At 47.1% G+C, this 18,680-nt stretch overlaps 1 protein-coding gene across 1 annotated transcript in view; it reads left to right on the top strand.

Moving 5' to 3' along the window:
* The window catches only part of LOC122367034, a 51,359-nt gene that overhangs the window by 28,540 nt on the left and 4,139 nt on the right, over window positions 1-18,680 (top strand). The window contains exons 5-9 of the mRNA XM_043339804.1: window positions 4,386-4,616; window positions 5,816-5,966; window positions 6,267-6,586; window positions 7,577-7,680; window positions 17,365-17,451. Coding sequence (XP_043195739.1) covers window positions 4,386-4,616; window positions 5,816-5,966; window positions 6,267-6,586; window positions 7,577-7,680; window positions 17,365-17,451 — 893 coding nt within the window. The remainder of the gene's footprint in view (window positions 1-4,385; window positions 4,617-5,815; window positions 5,967-6,266; window positions 6,587-7,576; window positions 7,681-17,364; window positions 17,452-18,680) is intronic.

The raw sequence follows: 18,680 nt of genomic DNA, 5'->3' as shown, positions 1-18,680 counted from the left end.
GCCGCTGCTGTCACCGGCCGCGGCCACCGCGGAGCGCTCAGAGACTGACGTGTCGCCGTGTCAGCGGGATTTCCGTAATTTGGGGGGGCGCCGGCTCGAATAGCTCGCCGCATTTTCGGCATAGACGAGCAGGTCGTTAGTGCGCTCGGTATCAGGTCCAACAAATCGAGCTGCGCGCACCGGTCCGGTAAAATTAAATCGCCGCCGAGGGCGGAATGCACACCGCTCGGCGCCCCCCTCGGCGGCGGGCGCCACCCGTTATCGGAGGTGTCGCCGGTTCCAGAGAGGGTCAGCGATCGGCGACCGAATCGGCCTACCGTCTGACACTAGTCACATGTCAGCCGACCGCCTCGTTCTTCAAACTTCTGAAATAACTTATCCAATTAAAACGGCTCGAAAATGGCTTCTCGGAGAAAGAAATTAAGATTTTTCGATACCCAAAGAACATTTTTCACACAATAATTCAGGTGGGCCGCGCGGGGTGTCGGGTTTGGGCCGTTATCTGACGGCGCACGTCACCCAGGCCGGGCTGACAGTCGGCCGGGCGCCGGCGTCCGTGCCAATCACCTGTTGGCAATCTGGGACCGACGCGACGATGGTGGTGAGTCGCCAGCGTCGGCTCGACGGGTCGCACGGAGGGCCGCGCGCCGCGCTGGACGCTGCAGTCACCAGCGCGGCCGATGACGCCGGCGGCGGCTCGTCATCGGCGCCGGCGGCGCTGACGCGTCCGACAGCGGGCCATACGCAACCGAAGTGTGACGTCATGACTAGTGGCTGGGGCATAATCAGCTGACGGCCCTGTGTTAAAGCAATGGGATGAAATTTTATCAGCATTTTTAGAACAAACTGGACCTACTTAGATAGTTTGGGGGCCAGTTTCTAGGTAAACTGAGTATATTCTATTTTTCTACGCCCAAAAAATGCTATGTTTCAAAGCGGAAAGGACCGAATTTCGCGATATTGTTACGGGCGGCGAACTTGACGCACCAAATACATGACCTTGAGATGCGAACTGTGACCGCGTCGGGAGGATTTTGATGCGTAAGGTTTGACATATTTGAGTTTGAGCTGGATAAATATTTTTTTATTTGTAAAAAGCCAAGGAGAAAATTCACCATATAAGTTATTTTGAAAATCTTTTTTATTTTAAATCCATTATTTTAAACCTCTTGATCTAAAATGTTTTGTATTTCTGCGTCAACTTCGCCGCCAATTAGGTTTTCACGAAATTTTGTGCTTTGCGTTGTTAGATTTTGCAATATTTTTTCATAGAAAAATAGATCATACATCGTTGTCCTAAATTCAGCTACTAAAACTATCTAACTAGGTCCAGTTTTCTTGGGAAAGATCGGCAAAATATTGCCCCATTGCTTTAGCACGGGGCCGTCAGCTGATTATGCCCCAGCCCCTTATCGTGACGTCACGACTTCGGTTGCGTATAGTGGCGGCCGCTTGTAAATAGCCGGCGGCGGCGCGGGTCGGTCGGCCGCCTCGCGTCGCCGGCTCGGCGCGTCAGCTGACTGTCCGCCAGCTGAGCGGGTCTCGGCGGCCGCCCGGCAGCCAGCAGCGGCCCTATTTTCGCCCAGCGGCAGAAGGTGGCTGGATTATTTTAGCGGCGTCGGTCCTGAATCTGCGCGCCGCGGCTGGCCGGGTGCCCGCCGCGCCGCCGCCGAGCTGCTGAGACATAAACACCGGCCAGCGGCCGGCCGAGGAGCCCAGCCGGCGGCCCTCAGCGCCCCGCCCCCGCCCCCGCCCCCGCCCCGACAGCCCCGCCCCCGCACGTACCACACCCTTCGGCGATGGCGCCGGCGGCAGCGTCAAGGTCGCATTGTGACGTCATCCGCAAGTTTGCGTAGCGAGAGAGAAAAAAACAACGCTTGCGTCTGTCTATCAAAGAAAGAAGACGGTATGACAGACCTGTAAAATTGGATAAACGTTACATCTGAAAACTTATGTCGTGAAGGACGAATGTAGAAAAAAACTATATGGAACCACTATTTAACCCTAGAACTCTCTAGAACTCTAAACTAGAACTCTTTTGATGTCTAATGAAAAACACAAGTTATCAAAGAATTTGTCCGTCTTGACGTACACACATTTTAATATTCGGAACATACCCAAGGCCAAGAAAGCAGTATGCAAGATTAAAATAAAGGCAACAACGGGATAAGCGATAATGGAATGTGTCATTAAATCGGATAAGCATTATGGGCGAATAGTGAATACCTTCTTCTACTTGTTGCCGAATGAATTAAAGATTTGCGGCGGAGTGTAGAGTTGAAGGCGCCAGAAGAGGGTTTCTGAATATTGTAGAGCGTATAGAGGACGTTGTCTGACGTCTGTAGTTCTTCACCCACTGAATGATGATTGATGATATTGCGGTTGCAGCCACACCCACTACAACGCCACACGATGCACCCAAACTTATGCACTTGGGATGCGGTGGTTGTCGATATTAGCGATATATGTTTTCTCTATCCGGCCCCGGTCAAAGTTCTGTTTTAATTGAAAATCACCCCTTGTCCTTGGCACAACACAAATGTTTTCCTGGTAGTAAGGCACGTTAACCCGGCAGTTGCTGGGGTATTTCGCCACCCACCGTTTGCTGGGGGGGGGGCGTTAAACGCCCCCAGCCGATAACTCGAGAACCAATAGGCGCAGCGAAACGCACGAGGCGGCAAACGAAAGAACGCGACGAGACGCTTCAGATGAGTACTTTAAAGTTGAATTTTGAGGTCACAGGTCAGGTCAAGGTCAGGTCAAACACCTGAAATCGGGCTTTCAGTAGCATGGACTTCAGGACTTCGCAATGGGCGCCTCTCGTCATAAACTCTGTCAAAACGGTGCACAATCCATCATATAAGGCCTACAAGAGTGTCAGCTCCATGCAGGGGTCAGTCAAGCATAGGTCAGGGTCAAGGTCAGGTCAACCGGGCAGGCACATATCCCCGAAAATAAAAACTGATATTCGCAGCCTGTGACACATGTTTTATGGGTAATTTGGGGCGTAGAACACGATGGTGACATTCATTTTATCATATGTGTACGTGTTTGGCTAAAAAAGTTCAATTCAAGAAATTCATGTATCATGGTCGTGAAGAAGTCACGAGAAATTGCCAAGATTCAGTTCAAGATTTTGGAAAATTCGGAACGATAATCAATAATCGAAGATAGCCATTTGATTCTCCATGGTATTGGCAGTCTAATGGCGTTTACGGCTTGTCTATATGTCTATTCTGTGATTTTATATGATTTTTTGAACATATGCCGTTTTTGGTCGAAAACTCAGAAATCATGACGTCACTAAAACCTCGATATCTCAAAAATTTTCCGACCGATTTTTTTGAAACTTTGTCACAATAAACTTCAATCAATTCCCTACAGGTACCCAAAATTCGGCGCGCCTGCGGCGCGCCGTTTTTATGCTATGGCCCGGCGAAAAAAGTGGGGGCGTTTAACGCCCCCCCCCCCCCCAGCAACTCGCGGGTTAATATGTTTAGTTTACCGTCTGAAACTGTTGTTCACTTGATATGCCAATCCGGAAACAAATGCATTCCAATTTTCAGCTGTGACTGTCAATAATCAAAGACAGCAAAACTGATTTAGACACTGTAAAAACAATGTCACAGGTGCAAAGCATTTACATCCTTTTGTCAGCACGGCACCGTGTTTTACAAGCTGCTCATGCTAACAGGAACATCTCTCATGTCGAATTAGAATGTCATGATACCTGGGTCCTGGAGAACAAATACGTAGACAGAAGGGCTTTCAAGACTGAGTGACTTTCCAGATCAGAGCAGGGACCTGAGCTGTACCTATACTTGCAGTGCGTGTTGCGTGCGTGTAGTATCGCGTCCATTCCCAGTATGGATCCGGAGAGAGCATTTCATCTGTGCCGCGTACCTATATAGGCATGCGTATTACTCATCATAAGGGTATAAAGGGCCATGGTATTACTAATGCGTCGGACGGAGCATATACATATGTAATGTATATAGCAGAGACGGATGTGGGGATGAAATGACAAATGTGGAAACGAACGGATAGACGGACGGGTAGTCTGGGACAGATCGCGTAAAAGGCAGACACACGGACGAACTGACAAGACGAACTGACTGACAAATAGCGGTATCTGGTAAGGTTAGCCGATAGCAGTTGGCCGAACCGTGGGTAATTGATGTTTGAATAATAATGCAAGCTCTGTTCAGTGTTCAAGTATTAGTGAATGAATGTTTGTTAATGTCATAAAGTGTGTGTTTCCTCAAAATGTTAGGTTGTTGACAGTAGTTTGCATTTCGCAGTCAAAACATCAGAATGTCTGCTATGTTGTGCGTTACGTGCTCGCCCTCCAATTCTAACCACCCGTCTGTACCCTCCATCACCAGACGAGCGGCTCGTGCGAGTCTCTGAACATCATGGAGAAGCGCAGCTCGGTGCAGGACAGCAGTCTGTCGCTGGCTTCGGACGGCGGCGGCGCAGGAGCCGAGGCCGCCCTCCAGCCGCACGTGCCCCAGGTGCCGCAGCTGGTGACCGCCTGTATCCGACACATCGAGACGCACGGCCTGCACACGGTCGGCATCTTCCGCGTCAGCAGCAGCAAGAAACGGGCCAGACAGGTGAGACCGGCTGAGGCGGATACGAGGGGGATGAAAGCATGTAGATTTAGACGGCTGGCCGCTGACCGACTGGCTGACCGCTACGGGATAACTGATCAACTGACCTGAATGGACGACTAGACAAGAAACCGTGCAATAGACACTGTCCCACTCATCCCCAATTCATGTATCTATGACATACACACTGCATAGTGCACAGTGCTTATTGCACAGTGCACACCTAAAATTAGCATGCAATAGCGACCTCACGCCTAACCCTGACCGTAATTCAGAGGTCAGCACGTACCGACATTCTTTGGGAGTGCGCCGGCTCCACACATCACCACGATCCGCCTTGACGATCCATTAACACCCCGCATCTGCCGCCGGTTACCTCTCACATTCCACCGTCTGCAACCCCAGCCGCTGCCCAGCGGGTGTGCCGGGTCGTGGGGCGGCTCGGTGGCCCGTCTAGGTGCACAGTGTGCTCGGAATCCGCGGTCGTGCGGCCGCGCCCCGCGCCCGCCGGTCGGGGTCCGTGCCAGCACGAGCTGAATGTCAGACAGACGCCGGCCGGCGCGCTGCAACCGACCGCGCGGTCGGAGGGAGAGGGAGAGGAGAAGGAGGAGGGAGAGAGGGATGGCCGTATCACTGACTCACTGCTAGATCCGACCGACTGAGACGGAGCAGACACCGGCAGTGACTCACGATGATCGGATCCGGTGGCGGCTCGAGGCATCGGTCTGTATTTTGGGAGCGCTCTTCCGCTGCCGGTTGGACGGTTCAGCTACAGCCAGCAGACGGGGAAGATTGTTACCCCATCCACTTCGCTCCTGGCATTACCATGCAATACACAGCTTCACAACTTCACATGCAGCTTACTTCTACATAGTGTGGTTGCTAGGACGACTCTAATCGTGAGGTTGGGGTCGAGACAAACTTGATGGGTGGCCGTCTGCCCGACGATTGTCACCCTGGGCAACAAAACAAAACTTCTTGAGGGGAAGAGGAACTTTGATGTAATGTTTGCTTTAATGCCTTCGGCGATTGTTTGTACAGTATAGGCACTTTCGATGTGTTTGGCCTGGAGGTTGTGGCCAGATCCCGAGAATCCGTGCTCGTATCGATGCGCTATTTGCTATGCTCGATTTAGTTGAGGATCAGTTTATCTCGATGGAAAAATAGCATGTGTATTGCTGACACTGCTCTTCCTCACACAGCTGCGGGAGGAGTTTGACAGCGGCGCAGACGTGAAGCTCAGCGATGACCTGTGTCCGCACGACGTGGCCACGCTCATCAAGGAGTACTTCCGCGACCTGCCCGAGCCGCTGCTGCCCCACGATCTCTACCAGCCCTTCCTGGCGTCACAGAGTGAGTGTCACCAGCATGTTCATCGGGCACGGCGGCGTCATGGCCAGTGCAGGTGCAACCGGCCGGCGCTGACGTGTTGTCCGTGAGTGTTGGTGATTAAATGCAAGTTTGTACACAACATAAAGAAAACTGCATGGATGCATTTTCTAGCGCCTCAACTCAAAACACTTCGTTGACTGTGAACCCTCTTCAACAGCCAGAAATATTATTCCTTCTGCTGCAGTAGTGATCGTTTGAGTTTGTATCCCTTCTCCAGGCCCGTCTCCGATTGATGCCCCCCCCCCCTCCCTCCGCTCGTAGAGATCCGAAACAGGAAGCAGCAGTTTGACTGCCTGCAGCACCTGATCCAGCTGCTGGCCGTGCCCAACCGGGACACGCTGTGGGCGCTGCTCTGCTTCCTGAAGAAGGTGGCAGACTGCGCGGCAGACCGGCGCACTCCGGCGGGAGAGTGGCTCACCGGCAACCGTATGGACAGCAACAACCTGGCCACCCTGTTCGCGCCTAACATCCTGCACTCGCTGGCCCAGCTGGGCAACGAGCTGAGCCAGCAGGCCACCGAGCGTATCGACGTCATCAACGTGATCCGCAGCCTGATCGACCACAACAAGGAGCTGTTCGAGGTATGTGTGAACGGATTGTGCGGACTGTGTGCGGACTGTGTGCGGACTGTGTGCGGACTGAGTGCGGACTGTGTGCGGACTGTGTGCGCCGCGCTCACTCAGATCAAGCAAGCTAGCAAGAGGAGGCAGGTAAATTGATGAAACTTATCCAAAAATTGTATAACAGTAGACTACAGAGCGTCAATAGTCACAAAGGCAAGGTTATCATTCTTCATTGATTTTACGGCACACTTTTTTGATACGCTGAGTCATTATGTTGGTAAAACTAGTTTTCCATATAAATAATGAAATATGAGCCCCGGGGTGTGATAATTGATGGTGATTTTTTGTCGGTACGTTAACTGGCGGTCGTCGGGTCACGAGTTCGGCGGGATTAATGGCCGCCGCTGACGGACGTCGTTATGACGTCATTGGGTACGGCGACATGACGCTGCTGGGGCGGGGACGGAGGATACAAGGCCGGCGCCGGCGGACCGCTAAAACGGCTTTCCTAGGAAAGGACCGGTGCTATTTTACGGAGTAAATGGCGTCGGCGATTTACGACGATGAAACACAAAGAGATGTTTGTTTGTCTTGTTCAGGTGCCGTCTTACCGAGAAATGTATCAGATATAGCTTTGTTGTGTCTGTCTCCTCTCAGCCAACTGCAAGGTAGACGGTATTTACTGCCAAGGATATCTCGGAACTCGTGAGAAATTGACAGTGGGCTGACAGATTAGCCAGAATATGATTTAGTCAGAAGGGTGACAGCTAAACAATTGCTATTGCTTGGTAACTGTTTCACTGGCATACCTAAGGTTTTAGTCCATCAATTAATTTCTTTGAATTCGAGCCATTCCATGTCGGCAGTATCGAGTCTCCTGACGCTTCTGAGTTCTGGCAATCAGCAGAACAGTTTAATTTCGCCGCCCTTATGAAAGTCACTAACGATCCGTCACCAACGTGACCCTTGGCCCCCTATGACTACCTATATGTGACCTGCTGACCTCAGGTGTCGGCCGAGCTGCTGCACGAGGCTTATCAGCTGTTGATGGACAAGCAGCCCGAGGCGCTGGACGTCCTGCTGCGGCGGCGGCTGACCAGTCCCGGAGACGAGTGAGTGCACTACGGCAGCTGACCTGACCTGACCCTGAGCTGACCTGACCTAACCCGGTCCTGACCAGGGCGGTTCACAAGTCCCGGATGAGTGAGTGCACTACGGCAGCTGACCTGACCTGACCCGGTCCTGACCAGGGCGGTTCACTAGTCCCGGATCTGTGAGTGCAGATCAGCAGCTGACCCAGCCTGATCTGACCTAACCTGATCCGGTCCGCACCTGACCTGACCTGACCTGGATCTGACCTCATCCGGTCGGGACCCGGATCCGACCTGGACTAACGTCAGTTTTTTCCCGTCAAGCCTTGTTTCTTATGTGTTTTGTCAAGTCCTTATAGAAAAACTGCGAAACCTTGTGACTGTGTTTGAACACTAACTGCATCTATTGCTCGTACACAATGTTTCATTACATCCTAACAATTATATCATCTATGTCTTCGCTTGTTTTGTTGTTTGTTTCTGACGTTATCCTCTAAAAAAAGATCACTATCATTTCCAGTTTTTACAACACATTATCGTGAACGTATCATATAAATATTCTCAATCTCTGTTACACATTCTTACACCTATCTGGATTTTGTTTATGAAACAATTTCCGATTCGAAAATGGAAAAATCGAAGCATGTTTTGTTTCAAACATACACTTCTTTAAACACTCAACGTAACTAACACAAAATGTTTCAAACAAGCTTTGGCTGATGCTTATAGTCATTTGGTTAAAATAAAATGTAAATAAATAAATAGCATAGCATATACCTACCTATAGTAATACATGGTCGCAACAAACTTAATTGCATTTAACCCTATTAGTGGCAGGCTCCTGGCTACCCCATATTAGTGGCAGGGGGGGGGGGCTGTTTACGACCCCCCCCCCCCTTGATATCTCGAGATCTAACCGGCCGATTTTCAAAATTCAAACGGCATTCGATTTGGCTCAACGAGATCTACATTTCAAAAAAAAAATTAAAAAATGTCAATAGGGGGGTAGAGGGGGGTAAAAACGGGCAAATTGCAGATACATTTTAGACTGTTTATCACGGCCAGGTTTCTGAACCAATCTTAACGCAACTTTTGCCGATCGATAGAGAATGAACCAGGAATTCACATGGATCCTAAAAATATGCATTTTCAAAAATCATAGGCGGATACAGATCATTGAGATTGGGGGTACACAAAAAGTATAGTAAATAAGGTTTTTGTTGGTACTGTTTCCAAAAAGGGTGGCAATGGTCTTGTTATGTTACAATTTTCTTATGAGAGAACGACTAAAATTGTATTGGTCATGCATAGGCGGTGTCAGGGCACCTATGTTGGGAGGTAAAAAATAACCCCCCTTTTTGGACGCCTGGATCCGCCTATTATAGCAAAAACGTGTCAAAAGAGGATGCACAATAACTTTGTATATGTTATCACATGATACCTTTCATTCACTGTTCGTAAAACTGGTGCAGAATCGTGATCTTCGCCCAAATGACTCGCTTCACGAATAGGACCCCCCAATTCCCAGTGCTCTGGAGCCGCCCCTGGTAAAGTTATGAACTTGAAATTTTCAGGGAATGTGCCCAATTTAGTTTTAGGAAAAGTCAGAAAATTTCAGCATCGTAGCTTCAGCGGTTTCGGAGATATTCCCGAAAAACCTGAGGGGTGGATAAAAACACCCCCCCCCCCCCTGCCACTAATAGGGTTAAGATGTACAATATTGGATTCGCTAAACAGCACCCATTGACGACATTTAACGAGTGCCCCTGTGACGTCACTTCCCGGCCCGGCCACGTTTAGCACGCACGTTGACTGACGCTGGTCCGTTTCCGTTTTTTTGTAGATAAGCGCGGCTCGCCTAGCGACCACTGACACCTGTGAATGTGCCCGCCGACCACTGACAACGTGAGCTAACAACAGCATGCCGTGCGTGTCGTGACCCCTCCCCCTCCCCCTCCCAGCCCCATGATATACCGCTCCCCCAACTTCCCCACGCATCGACGTCCTACCTTATTTTGTTGTAAGTTAGTTCTAACCCATTTACTTGTTTACTATCGTTCTTTGCTGAAACTGTCGCCTCTCTTGTTCTCTTCATTTATTCACGCACGCTAATTCGAGCACTCCCATATTGAAATTCTTACGAAAAGGAATATGAAAAAGCATATCAGGCTTATTTTTTAGCATAAAGTTGCTGCTTGCGAAGGAGGTAGCTCGTCAAGGTTGCATTGAACGCTGGGGAGATACAGAGATATAATTTGTTTTATGCCCAGCTTAGTGCAATCCTTTTCTAATCTTATAACATTGTGAATAAGACGAAATTCTAAGAGTTTCCGATCACGCGATGCATATGTATGTCGCTTATGTACCCTTTTCCGACGTACTTACCAATGATAAACACCATGAAAATGTAAGTAAAACTCCATATCATCCGTGTACCCTTACCGACGAACAATAGTCGCGTTTACATAGCATTTTTGACGAGGCTCTAGCTCGTTTATTTGGCGATAATTTCGATGCAGTGGTCTTCAAATATTTAGAGGGGATCATTTTGTAAATTGTTAAGCACCATTGGCATCTTTTGCAATATCACGGACGGAGATATAAGCTTGCAACAAACTCTATGTAAACGCGTCTAATGGGAGGTGCCTCGCCGGAGCTGCCTGGTAGGTAGGCTGTACCGCATCGCAGCGGTGTAAGGCGGCGCAGTCTAACCACTGCGTTCTCATGGCTCGATGATAGTCACCGTGGCTCGATGGATAGTCATCAGCCACAGAAAAATCGGCGGGGCCCAGGAGCATATTATCAATAGGTACACACATAGATTGGTTCCCTCTCTCGTGTGCGGCCCGACCGACAGAGCGGGGAGAACTAGAGCGCTCGCGTCTGAGAGAGACGGGGTGGGGGCGGGAGGGCGATGGGACTGGAGCTGGGAGGGATGGGTGGGAACGTTCCGGGATAAACAGTGTCCACACTAGAGATGCCACTTTTGAACCCGCGAACCCGCTTTCTGCGGGTTTTCAAAACCCGCAGGGTTTTTGGCGGGTTCGAGAAGCAAAACTTGTCGTGTGGCGGGTATTTGGCGGTCAGACTTAAGAGCCTATAAATTTTATTTTATTTTTGATTTTTTTTAGATGCAAAACACAATGCCAAGTGCATTTGCTCAGGTTAACAATACAATATTCATCAAAACAACTTTTTAAACAGAACCAAATATAAAAATATATCAAGGAAGCACATTTCAAATGCAAAACTGAAAACAACCAGCAATAGCATCCACAGCCTAGCAATGACCAAACCAGGGTACAAGAAACAAACTACAAAGCATAAATAAATGCTGATGAAAGCATTCCATAAAACATAGAAGAACCTGAAAGGAAACTTATAGGAAGCTGAACTGAAGTCTATGTGCAGTGTGCACTAGATATACATTATGGAAGAACCCAGACTTAAATGAGATGTTAAAAATCAGAGCAAATGCCACATGTTACTTTATTTGCGTCTGGTCGGCATAAAAAAGAGCTATCAGCTAAACAAAATTTGATGCAAATTCATTGATTCTAGGTACCTATCCTACTCTATGTTCTGTTCCACCCTATAGGTATTACGAAAATAACACACCACTTACCCTTACAAAAAATCAAAATATTGACTGGCATACGGCCCAAACATAAAGCAATACAATACTGGCGCACTTCCGACATTCTAACAAGGATTGGCATTTGACTGCGTCAATTTTGGTCTCTGAGGCGAAGGAAAGCTGTCATTGATGACGCAATAATTTTACAATCAATTTTTCTTTCTTGGTTTTTGAATACCTCAAAATAGCAGAAACCACGTAGCTGGTCGCATTTATTTCTTTTGTCTTTTTACGTCCTTATCATTTGTATGCCGAGAGAGGACCAGCCGGAGGGCATTACCAAGCAAGACCATCTATAAAATTATTACATTTAGTTTAGTATTTACTGTCTACTCTCTTCATTTCTTAACCGGTGATTAACCTCTGAATTGTAAAACTTACCTGTTGTGTAAAATAATTTTATCAGAATGGCACATGAAAATGCATTATACAACGGTGTTTTCGCAACAATTTCGCACTAACTACGGCCGCAATAATTTCGCTGTAACATTCCTTGCAATCAGCTGTTGGTGACGCTTCTGACGCATGTTTCCAGAAATGCGTGGTTTCATTGGTGGTTAGTTGGTTTTTGCTGGGATTTTGCATTTGCTGTATGTGTAGATCGACTGGATACTCATTATTCACCGTGTTACTATTTATTTTTAACTGGAAATCGCATATCTTTTTATATCAACATTCATTTTGATAACAAAGAAGCCTAACATTGAGAGGGAGCCAGAGTGAAATTTTGATCCTCAGCCAATGCTGAAGGGTAAGGTGAGAGAAAGATTTTACTGAACTCTTTTCAGAAAGGAATTTCAAATGTATTGATGCATTATTCATTGTCCACTATCCAGTGTGCACTTCCTGAGGACTTAGCATAGCAATTTCAAGTCCTTACTATTTGTTTGGCTGTCTTTTTCTGCACAACAATCAAGCAAGTAAGGTTTATATAGCTCTAGCATTGACCCAGCTGTATTTTTTTCTTGCAATAGCAGGTTTTTAAAATTGCGGGTTTTTTTGCGGGTTCGGCTCAGCTAAAAGCAGCTTGCGGGTAGTTGTGGTTGGGCAAGGGGTAGCTGCGGGGCGGGGCGGGTAATGAAATTGCAAATTTGTGGCATCTCTAGTCCACACCAATGTCCAATCGCAACTAGTCACATTGTTTTCTTGTCTTACTTATGTCATTTGGCTAGGTGCATCTCCGCAGACCAAATCAGAAAGATTGTATCGAATGTTTGATGTCTGTGTTTATCAATTTTTGTTTCGTTGCTTTGCTATAGTGCCTGATTTAGTATGTGCTTAACTTACCACCTGCGCTCGCTGTCTCCTAGTTTCATCACCGTTGCTGCTGGCGGTCTTGTCTCGTCCTCAGGCTGCGTCGCTGCCGCCGGCCGGCCGCCGCCGCCGAACCGCCGGAGTCTCTCACGGCCATAACCAGCCTGGAGGCGCTCGGTCGGCGCCCCGGCCGTCCTCTGCTACTCACCTCACTTCGACTACACCGGCAACACTCATTGGCGGCGGGGGAGCGGGCGTCCCGCTGTTCGGCGATGGTATTGGTTCATCCTTTTTTGCTCCACTTCCTTCCATCCTTACACCAACCTTTACCTCCAGGCAAGCTACACTTAAATCCAAACAAGCACCTCAGCACCACGGCCCCTCCAAATTCCTCTATAACCATTCACAACACCGACATTCCGTGGCACGAAGAAAAGAACCAACGCCACACGACCCGTCAGTCTGTTCTCGATCACAGAAGTTTAACGCAGGAACATTCTACAAATCATTTCGCTTTACCAGTATGCACAACGACATTGAAACGCTTTTATTAATGAGCGGCATCGAATCTAATCCAGGACCAACACAAAATCTTTTTAAAATCTGTCATGTTAATATAAATAGTATCACAGCCGCCGGGCGACTAGATGAGCTGATATCATTTGTCGAAGAACAAAACTTAGACATTTTGGCGCTTTCCGAGACAAAACTAGATGAAACAGTGCACGAAAGCCTTTTCAAAATTCCAGACTTCCACTCACCATTTACAAAGCACCGCACTCGCCACGGAGGAGGAGTGGCAATTTACGCAAGAAATCATACTTCAACATGTAGGTACCTCGAACTTGACAGCCCAGAGGAGGAGTGGGTCTGGACAAAGACAAAAATTAACGGAGAACTAATACTGACATGTGCCCTTTACTTGCCTCCAAACCCCAGTAATGACCGAATAGAGACATTTATTAACAATCTAACAAACAGCATAACATCAGCACAACAAATCCCTAACGCTACAATAATTGTAATGGGCGATTTTAACGCAGGTAACATTTACCTTGACAGTGCCGACCCTCACAGCGGAGTAACACTTTTTGACAGACGACTGAAAGACGCAATCGATACTTTAAACCTAACACAGCTTATCAATACACCGACAAGAATGACAGATACGACTTCCAACCTACGTGACCTGGTTATAACTAACAACATACAAACGATAACAGAAACGGGTACACTCTCCTCATTCTCACATATTGATCATTTTCCCATTTTTGTCACTCTCAACATAGAAAAAACGTCTTTTCCAAGAACTCAAGAAACGCTTATCTGGGACTACAGTCGTACAGATATTAACAAACTAACAAACATACTAATGCAGACCGACTGGAATTTCATCGACCAAGAAAACATACATGACGCTACAGAGAAGTTCACTCAGACGATCTTGAACGCAGCGGCGGACTGTATTCCGAAGAAAATAATTAAAAGACGACTCAACGATAAGACGTGGATGACGACCGAGTTGAAAAGGAACGTGCGCAAACGCGATAGACTATTCCAAATAGCAAAACAAAAACAGACGACACACGACTGGTCAAAATGGCGAGACCAAAGAAACAAGACAACGGCACTCAACAAAAGACTTAAAGACGCATACTTACAAAGACACGTCGACAAATTACTGGAATACAGGCACGACCCATACAAATATCACAAAACGCTGAAAACACTAATTGGCCGCAAACAGCACGACGCCATCCCACCCTTAGAAAATGAGCGCAATGAAGCTATCACAGACAACACGCAAAAGGCAAACCTAATGAACGACTATTTTGTTTCACAAGCGACAACAGACACGACCGGACTGACTCTCACTCCAACACAGAACGACGATCGAAACCACGACATTGAGACGCCACCAGCTTTAGAACAAATAACTGTCACAGAAAATCAAGTACTCAAAATTCTTAACACCCTCAACGTGAACAAATCTACTGGTCCTGACAAACTTCCCACACAAATTATAAAAATGACAGCCATACTAATAGTTAAACCACTCACTTTACTGTTCAACAAATCCTTAAGATCCGGAACATTTCCAACTATGTGGAAGGAAGCAACAGTTACACCTATCTTTAAGAAAAATGGCTCTCCATCTGACGCCAAACAATACCGGCCAATAAGTCTCCTTCCTTGTCTGTCGAAAATTCTTGAAAAAATTGTGTTCTCTTCAATTTATGATCACCTCACAGAACACAGTCTTCTTTCGGACAAACAAAGCGGATACCGTCCGCACCACAGCGCCGAAATTCAGTTAACGTACCTGACACACAACATATATAAAAATTTAGACGAGGGACGCGACGTAACAGCAATCTTTCTTGACATTTCAAAGTACTTTGACAAAATTTGGCACAAAGGACTTCTCTTTAAATGCAAACACGAATTTCACATATCTGGCGTTCTCCTTTCCTGGCTAGAATCGTATCTTTCAGACAGAAGACAAAGAGTACGTATTGGCAATGACTTTTCTTCGACAAAAAACATTGAATCCGGCTGCCCACAAGGATCAGTGCTCGGACCTCTTCTTGCTTTAATGTACTTGAACGGACTGACAACGAAAGTGACTAACGACATTCTCTTGTACGCTGACGACACATCTTTATACGCACCACAAAGTAAACAAAACGCTGATTTAGTTCGACAATCATTACAACGAGACCTGGACGCAATTTACGACTATGGAACTCAATGGGCAATTTCCTTCAATCCAACAAAAACTACTCAACAATTTTTCACCCGTAAAACTGGAATAAGTCCTCCCATCCTCACTTTCGGCGGTCAACGTATATCTGTGTCAGACAGCCATAAGCACCTGGGATTAATGTTTTCTAAAGATCTTCGGTTTCACGAGCACACTAACACCATACTTAAAAAAATGAACAAGGCGCTAAGTCCAATATGTCCACTAGCAAAACATTTGACGCGATCAACAATAAACAGCCTATACACCACTTACATTCGACCATTTCACGATTATGCGGACGTAGCTTTTGACGGACTCTTGACAACACACGACCAATTTCGACTTGACAAATTTCAAAATAGAGTTGCAAGACTGATGACAGGTACACCTTTCCGGACTTCTACTGCCAAACTGAGACTAGAAACAGGATGGGGAACACTGAAAGCAAGACGAGAACAACACAAATTAATCCTATTCCACAAAATAATGCATCGTCCAGACACACAACCCGAGTACATCAAAACAATCATACCTCAAACACGTATCACAGACACAGAACGAAACACAAGAAACGCCAACGCCCGAACTCTCCCTGCAAATAACACAACATCATTCCAAAGATCATTCATACCAAGCACCGTCAGGAAATGGAACCAACTTCCAACTTCAATCCGACAACAACCCTGCCTTTCAACCTTTGTAAATGGCATCGTCGAACTGTGGGGCTGCCCTTCTCCCCCTGCATACTACTCATTTGGCAGTAAATTTAGAAATATGCTTCATACACAAATTAGAACCGCAACTTTACCGCTAAATGCATACCTATATCAAATTCAAAAATCAGAATCGTGCTGTTGTACATGTGGCTTCCGTACCGAAAATGTCCAACACTTCGTTCTATACTGTCCACTGTACCAGTCGTTGAGAGATAATTTATTTACCGATCTCTCCGAAACAATTGAAAACTTCACACACCTTCCATCAGAACAAAAATTTGACATCCTCTTCCACGGCAAATCCCTCAGCGCAGAGGACGGTCGGCGCGTCGCCGAGTGCTTCCAGAGCTACATTGAAAAATCCCTCACCATCAGGAATTCGGCGGCGGCTGGCGGCGGCGTGGCCGTGCGGCGGTGACAGCGGCCCTTCCTTGCGGACATCGCCAGTAAACTACCTCAGAGGCGGCAGCATTACTTTAGTTACTCATGCTTTATACGTAACTTAGTTGATACCAACGATTATTTTATACTTTTTAGGTGTATTTAATTTTTCATTGTATTTTTCTTTTAATTCGATTATTAAAACTTCAATTTGTCATTATTTGTGTTGCACCCGATGTTTTTTTTTTGTCGTGAATGATGTGTGAACGAGCCAGAGTGTGTGAGGGAGAGGTGCCATGAAATAAGCTGAACAGCTTTTGCACCGATCCCAGACTGCCTTATGTTTATATATGCGAAAATATTCAATAAAATCGAGCAAACAACAACAACAACAACATCATCACATTGAATGATTTTCAGCAGCATTACCGCAAGGTGCCACACGAAAAAAAATCACTTACATGATAGCAAGACGTCAAATAAGCATTCGAACTGCTTACTGCCAGCACAAAATCCTTCTATATTGTCTCCAAAGCTTGAACTTTTCTATTACTTGTTCTATGCTGGTTCGTCGTTCGATAACTTTTCAATGTGTCTTGAATGTGTTAAAAGCTTCTTTTTACCATTTGAACACCAGTATAAAGTCCTCCGCCATTTTCACTAGCTCTTTTCTAGTGATCGCTGTACACCTTTATCTTTCTCGAAGACTGGAATCCTCTAGATCGCATAGTTTTATTTATGATTACACGGAAATCGAAGTCCTGAACCAGTGTTTCCACACAGAACGTCTTTTTCATACACTTGGATCTTTTTTCTGAAGTTTCTTTCCAGTTATTTGCAGAGCATCCGGAACCGTGTGACTTTAGATTGGCCTCTGCCCTTCAAATGACCCCGTCTCTCCCAGCCGGTGTGTGTGACCCTGACGGTATCTGTTCACCTGTGTCTGACCCCGGTGGCCTGGCCTGCGACAGGGTCGACCTGGAGCTGGACACGAGCAGCTCGGTGTTCGAGTGCAGTGAGGGCGGCTCGCAGCCGGCGACCGCCACCGATCGGGAACGGTCAGTATAACAGCCAACTCTCTGGAGCTGCACCAGTCACAGAACTGGTACCGTTTAAATGCAGCGCCGATTTATTTGCCGATAAATGATTTTATCATAAATAAATAAATACTAACGCTGCACTGATAATTGCTCACTGGCGGATCCAGGGGGGGGGCCACCGGGGCCATGGCCCCCCCCAAAAGCCTGAAAGGGGGGGCCAACATATCTTTTGGCCCCCCCCCAAAACGCTTGGAGAAAAATTAATGTGAGAAGGTTGCGTAGTAGATACCTACTAGAATCAGCAGCGTGATTCAATAGCGTAGAGAAAGTCAGGGGCGCGGGAACTACTTTCAGACTGGGGGAGCACACCATAATAGAGATCAACCTAGGGTCCCCCCAAATCTAGTTTTCTCACCGGTTTTAGGCCACTTATTTTTCATCCCTTGGCTTTTTCAACAAAAAAAGAAACAGTTGCAAAAAAGGACGGTATTCCGTTTGAAAGTTGTGGGGGCACCGCCCCCACTGGCGGATTCAAGGGGGCCACCGGGGCCATGGGCCCAAAAAGCCTGAAAGAGGGGGCCAACATATCTTTTGGCCCCCCAAAACGCTCGAAGAAAAATTAATGTGAGAAGGTTGTGTAGTAGATACTTACTGGAATCAGCAGCGTGATTCAATAGCGTAGAGAAACCCAGGGGCGCGGGAACTACTTTTAGACGGGGGGGGGGGGGAGGTCACACCATGATAGAGATCAACCTAGGATCCCCCAAATATAGTTTTCTCGCCGGTTTTAGGCCACTTATTTTTCATCCCTTGGCTTTTTCAACAACAAAAAAAAAAACATTTGCAAAAAGGAGCGGTATTCTGTCTGAAAGTTGTGGGGGCACCGCCCGCACGGCCCCAGAGTTGGGGGGGGGGGGGGGGCAAGCTGCCACCACTGCCCCCTCCCCCCGGTTCCCGCGCCTATGGAGAAACTACCGGGTTTACTAGCTTCCTTCATAAAGTGTCGTCATGTCTTATCGTCACCCGAGAAGGTCTTATTGCATAAATATCGATTGAGCTGTCAAGTTAACAAACTTGCTGTGGCAGCCTGACCTGACATGACCCGGCAGCTTTTCATTCACGGAATATGCGCAATAAATTTTTTAGGAAAACTCACTGAGTTTTCGTTGAAAAAAAAAACTTGTTTTGTTTCGTAATTGTACAAGAAGCATATGAGGGACCTTTTTGTCCCTGCCTGCGAAACGGTA

The sequence above is a fragment of the Amphibalanus amphitrite genome, unplaced genomic scaffold, assembly GCF_019059575.1.
Source record: "Amphibalanus amphitrite isolate SeventyFive unplaced genomic scaffold, NRLGWU_Aamphi_draft 000030F_arrow, whole genome shotgun sequence".
Lineage (NCBI taxonomy): Eukaryota > Metazoa > Arthropoda > Thecostraca > Balanomorpha > Balanidae > Amphibalanus > Amphibalanus amphitrite.
Note: the sequence above shows the minus strand (reverse complement) of the source record. Positions and strands in the feature narration are given on the sequence as shown.